Raw genomic sequence first — 6068 nt, forward strand, 5'->3', positions numbered from 1 at the left:
TTAACCTAAGATAAAATGGCTGCTGTTATGAGTGCGTGAATGCAGAAAATGGCGTCGTTATAGAACAAACACCTGAGAGTGTTTCTGCTTGCATTGCTGTTTATATAAAATATCGATAACGTTATACGTGTCAGTCGTTGGATAGATTACTGTCTATTTTGGCTTCTCTCTGTGTCCTGAAGCGTGGAAAATATTACATGACCCAACACGGCATGCTTGCTGGCTATTACGCAAAAGCTATAATATTAGTGGAAATGTTGAGCTTTGTCTGTTTACTTTATTGCTATTAGGTGTTTTGGTCGTCTTTCAGGCTTTCGAAATAATGAAAACTAAAAGACGTTAACTAGTGTTTGCTCGTTTTTTCTTTGTTAGCCTCGTTACTGTGTTAGCAAGCTAATGGTTTGGCCTCGTTTGTTATGAAAGGGGATAAATTGATTCCGACCAAATATATTCGTGCTATAAACTATTTTTTTTAACATATTTAATCTCAATCTCTGATGCAGGCCTTTTCATCTTTAGAGGAAGGTTAAATCTGTTAAATCTGATCAGACTTGTAACTCCAGTGTGTGTAATACGCAGCCATTTCTGAGCATGGCAGTTGTTTTCTCATGGTTCATTGACTCTTTCTTTCTTTCTTTCTTTCTTTCTTTCTTTCTTTCTTTCTTTCTTTGTGTTTTCTAATTTCTCTTTAATACAGTTCGGATTTCCCCACCCCGCCCTTTGATTATTATTCTTTTGAAGATTCTTCGTTGTCAAGCCGCCAAAGTGGAGAGTGTGATTGCAGAAGGGGGTGCTTCTCGTTTCAGGTGAGATTAAAGATCACACATTGGCCAGGACTTGGCTACCAGTTTTTCTTAACTTGTTATCCATCAATAGAAGAAACATAGCTTAGATGTACCCTAAAATATAACGACAAATTGCCTATCTTTACATAATTGTTTATTCAGCAAAAGGCTTCATTTTGAGGCACCCAGTTTAAATGGGATTTTACTAATGTTGAAGCTTTTCACGTCAAGATTGTCTGTGTATAGACTTACTTCCAGATGAAACACTATAAACATTGTATATTGACTGGCATTTCTCTCTATTGCACGCTGGTTCAGTTGCGTTTTAGACCCGATCATCTGCGTTGACGCCACACCAGTCACCTTGAGCAAGTGGACAGTTCAATCGATTTAACTTAACTCATGACCGAGGGGTAAAGCATTTGCCTGAATTTTTAAAAGGATTTTTGAATTGAAGATTGAAAATATTTCGAGATTGGGGAACTCTTTTTGATGGGTGTCTTAAAATGGAGTCACTCAGATATTGGAGTACTTGCCACGTTAAAGATAAAGTCATAAGGTGTCTTAACTGGTCCACCAATTCCTTTTACTGTTGCTTTGCTTTTTAAAATGGTTTCCACAACTCCTGTAATGCATTGCCTTGTGGTTGTTGTGCGAATGGTTTTCTGAAGTTGTCTAAGTCAAGAACAGTCCAGATTTGTAATATACTTTGGAGACTCTAATCGCTTTGTTTCCCTTCAGCGAGTACCTGGGGAAAACCCCAGGGCCTAGCGTTCAGAGATGGGTTCCTTCACGAAGCACTAAACGAGATGTCAACTCCTCCAATGAAAAAGAACATCACGATGCATTATTTAGGAAAGTGAGAGGGTGAGTGTCCTTAAGGAGAATGAATATTCACTTCAGCAGAGATTCGATAATTCGAAGAGTTTAAAGAAGCCTCTGTTTTTGAGCTCTTTTGTTCATTGTGCCCTGAGCCTTGTGAGCATGTTTTTGTGGTTGGGTCAGCTGATGCTCTCAAGCTCAGATAAGCACAAATTACATGTGGTAAACAGTGGTCTTTGTTTTAACTGGTTCAAGATGTTTATTCTTTGCTCTTGCTTCTCTCTTGTAGCATACTTAATAAACTGACCCCTGAAAAGTTTGACAAGCTATGCCTTGAGCTTCTCAATGTGGGCGTAGACTCTAAACTTGTCCTCAAAGGAATCATCTTGCTGGTAAGATGGTTACTGGCTGTTTAAAAGTTTCACCAGGTTTCATACTGAATTTGATTGAACCATATAAATGTAAGAAACCAGGTAGACATGTTACATATGTCTAGACAAAAAGTACATAAAAAAAAATACACCAATGTTAAAAATGTTTTAATGCTTTTGAAAAGTGTCTAATGCCATTGTTTATTTGATAAAAAAATACACTAGTAAAAACTATAATATTGTGAAATATTATTAGTTTAATAGGGATGCACCGATACCAATTTTTCCAGTACTCGCCCGATACGATACTTTTATTTTTGGTACTTGCTGATACCGAGTACCGATACTGATATTTTTATTGCGTTTGTAAATTTTTTACAAATTGGGTACAGAAACCAAAAGAGAATGTATAATGTTAGTTGGTTAACTTCATTTATCAAATAGATAGTCAAACAATAATTTATTCAGACACCTTCAACATTTCTCACATTATCACAGTTTATTTGCTATAATTTTAGAGTTAAACTGTCAGAACAAATTCAGCTTGATAATGTTAGATAACTTTGATAGAAAGGTATGTAATGGATTACAATCAACCAAAAATTATTCAGACAGCTGTTAGTATGACAGTATTTACACAACTATCAATACTTAGTCGGGCAACCCTTAGCCTTAATGACAGCCTGTAGTCTCCTGGGCATGCTGTCATCCAGGTTCATGCAAACCTGAACTTAAATTTTTTTTCCCAGACTCGGTCTGAAGAATTTTTGGTCCCAAATTTGTATCAGTTTAACTGGTAGTCAACTGTATGAAGAATTTTTGGGTATCATTTGTCACAGTTTACTTTATTTTGCTATCCTCATTTACATAAATGAACTATAGTGTCCTGCACCCACTAGTAAAAAAAATATCAGAAATTAAATCTCTTCCTGTGGTTCAGTGGTAGAGCATTGCGTTAGCAGCGCAAAAGGTCGTGGGTTCAACTCCCAGGGAACCTGCATACTGGTAAAAAAAAAATGAGCAGCCTGAATGCACTGCAAGTCGCTTTGGATAAAAGCATAAATTATTATTAAATTATATCTGGTCTCTGAATAATTTTTGGTTTGACTGTGTATATCCTTCGGTTATTTTCCCACTTAATTATGCCCATTAAAATGTATTTTACAAGTTTTTGTTACTTTCACTGTTAATTTTTTTTGCTCTATGTACATCTTTAATTTAATAGCATTAGAGCTGCTCCATTGCAGCGGCTTAGTACTGTAATCACGCGCTTTGCTGTAATAATGCAGGGAACCACTCGTTATAAATCTCCTAACTGTGATATTTTCAGAAATAGAAGTCGTGAAGATTCGAAGATTTTTTTCATCTGAAACGTGCTGCGATTTAAATTCCAAAGCCACTCATATAATGCAGAAATACTAAAGCAAGCAAAACACACGCAACGCGTGCACGTATTTGTACTGGCGCAAAATGAGAGGAACAAGTAGTACAGCCTAGCGCATTTCACACAGGCTGTTAGATTCACTTTCGCCAGAAAGTCGTGTATGCCTACGGTTGAAAATAAATGATGTTTATAGTGAATGCCCATATAAATGGTCTTATTTTTACGATTTAGTTTTAATCCAAATGATGCGTGTGCACAGTGAGTGAACATCAAAGATCACACAACAGAAGTCTCTCTCTGTGATGTCTGTGAGAAAGGTATATTCACTCGGCAAGCTCGTGCATCTGCGCCGCCGCGTGCTCAATCCACTCAGCGTGCTTTGCTCATCAGCTCGCGCACATCAGCTATACAGGCGTTAATACTTGCATACATGTACTTCGTAGACATCCTTTATCTCTAATAACTCTATTTTGTTGTCTGTGTTTCTTTGTCTGAATATGGCACTTATCACATGCTGTTTGGTATCGGGGCATTTTAACGAGTATAGGAGCTCAGTATTGGGCCCGATACCAGTATCGGTGCATCCCTACAGTTTAACTGTTCTAATTTTGTTTTACATTTATTCTTGTAATGGCAAAGCTGCATTTTCAGCAGCAGTTACTCCAGTCGTCAGTGTTACATGATTCTTCAGAAATCATTCCTATACACTAATTTGGTGCTTTTTATTGTTAATGTTAAAAACAGTTGTCCTGCATAATATTTGTGTGTAAACCATGATCATTTTTCAGCATTCTTTGAATGTAAAATTCAATAGAACAGCTATTGTGATGTAATTTATGGCATCCTTCTTGAATACATTTCTACTTTTTAAAAAATAAATAAATAAAAAAAATATCTTACTTGCTGAAAACTTGACAGTGTATGTTATGGGTTTTACTCATGCAATTGATTGTTTCACTGTGGTGGAAATTATACTAAAATAAATATTTAGAATATATCTTACAAACCTGTTCAAATATTATTCATTAGCTAAATTACTTTGCCACTCCTAAAAACACAGCTCTCAGGAATGTTTTAATGCTGATTCTGACCATTAAAGCAACAACGGTGCATTTCATATGTTTGAAACCCAAACCATTTTGTCAAAGTCATACCAGACATGTTAGGATAATGACTTAAACCTATAGATATCGACATCAATTTCATGCATTACAGAATTACTATGGTAACATACTAATTCTGTCATCTGTCCTGTAGATCGTAGACAAAGCCCTAGAAGAGCCCAAATACAGCTCACTCTATGCTCAGCTATGTCTGCGTTTGGCAGAGGATGCACCAAACTTTGATGGCCCAACACCTGAAATCCAGTCATCACAAAAGCAGAGCACAGTGAGTACCTGAATGCCATTATAAATTGTATGGCATAACCGCATTAAGGTTTGTTGAATCTGAAAGAGCTACATGTATTAATTCCCAAATAAATCATTGGTTACCGAATTAATTGCCCCCTGTAGTTTCATTTTTCTAATAGTGCACCGTACTGTGTATTTGCCTGCAGACTTTTAGAAGACTTCTAATTTCCAAGCTTCAAGATGAATTTGAAAACCGCACCAAAAATGTTGACCGTGAGTCACTCCCTCCCCCAACATCCTAGGTGTTTTTTTATTGCAAGACATTATGCTGTGTTGCAGGTTTTTAACATTCAACTCTGTCTCTTCGCTTAGTCTACGACAAACAAGACAACCCTCTCACCTCTGAGGAGGAGGAGCAGCGTTCCATTGCCAAGATCAAGATGCTTGGCAATATCAAATTCATTGGAGAACTCGGCAAACTTGACCTCATCCATGAATCTATCCTTCATAAGTGCATCAAAACAGTGTGTATCCCACTCAACATTTCAGTCTATTAGTTCCACTCCATTATGTGCTTTGGTTAGTGGTGGCTCAGTGATTTTGATGACTCGTACTCTCTACACTATCTGTAGCTTTTGGAGAAAAAGAAGAGGGTCCAGCTCAAGGACATGGGAGAGGATCTGGAGTGTCTCTGTCAGATAATGAGGACTGTGGGGCCCAGACTCGACCATGAAAAAGCCAAGGTACCATTGATTGATAAATATTTAAACACCAATTCGTCTTTCACGTTTTCTTATTTTTAATGATCTTGTTACCAGTAACCATAAGTTTAAAGTACAAATTTATGTTTTTCACCAAGGAATATGATAGTTGTGCACACTTATAAGTGTTGAGAGTTGATTTGTGGTTTTGTTGGATTGTCAGGGATGAGTTTCAACCATGAAGCAATTGTCTGCAGCTTGTGTTCTTTCTGAAATTGATCCTTGAATAGGGTTGGGTATCGTTTGAATTTTATCGATTCCGGTTCCGATGCTGCTTATCGATTCCGATTCCAATAAGATAAAAAAATCCATTAAACAAATTAAGTCAAATATTTAGATGTCAAACATATTTATTCTGTTTTATGTCTATGGTTTTATTAAAAAAAATATCACAGAAAAAAAACTAGACTAATATAAATTTCAAACATTTAACAAATTAATTAGCAATAGTATAAATAAATAAAACTGAAATGTCAGGTACAGAAATTGAAATCAAAAGTTTAAAAGCACTGTATAATTTTCTTTTCATAAATAAAATATTGATTAATCCTCATTAAATTTACGAAAGATATTCAGTCAGTTAATGATTTTCT

At 36.2% G+C, this 6068-nt stretch overlaps 1 protein-coding gene across 1 annotated transcript in view; it reads left to right on the plus strand.

The window, feature by feature from the left end:
- The first annotated feature begins 698 nt into the window (after positions 1-698).
- The window catches only part of LOC107686250 (eukaryotic translation initiation factor 4 gamma 2-like), a 13295-nt gene continuing 7925 nt past the window's right edge, over positions 699-6068 (plus strand). Inside the window, exons 1-7 of the mRNA XM_016483173.1 lie at positions 699-806; positions 1527-1652; positions 1897-1999; positions 4620-4751; positions 4921-4987; positions 5087-5238; positions 5347-5457. Of these exons, the coding sequence (XP_016338659.1) occupies positions 5155-5238; positions 5347-5457 (195 nt within the window). The 5' untranslated portion in view covers positions 699-806; positions 1527-1652; positions 1897-1999; ... (1 more) ...; positions 4921-4987; positions 5087-5154. The remainder of the gene's footprint in view (positions 807-1526; positions 1653-1896; positions 2000-4619; positions 4752-4920; positions 4988-5086; positions 5239-5346; positions 5458-6068) is intronic.

Source organism: Sinocyclocheilus anshuiensis, unplaced genomic scaffold (genome assembly GCF_001515605.1).
Source record: "Sinocyclocheilus anshuiensis isolate Anshui unplaced genomic scaffold, SAMN03320099.WGS_v1.1 scaffold481, whole genome shotgun sequence".
NCBI classification, from domain to species: Eukaryota; Metazoa; Chordata; class Actinopteri; order Cypriniformes; family Cyprinidae; genus Sinocyclocheilus; species Sinocyclocheilus anshuiensis.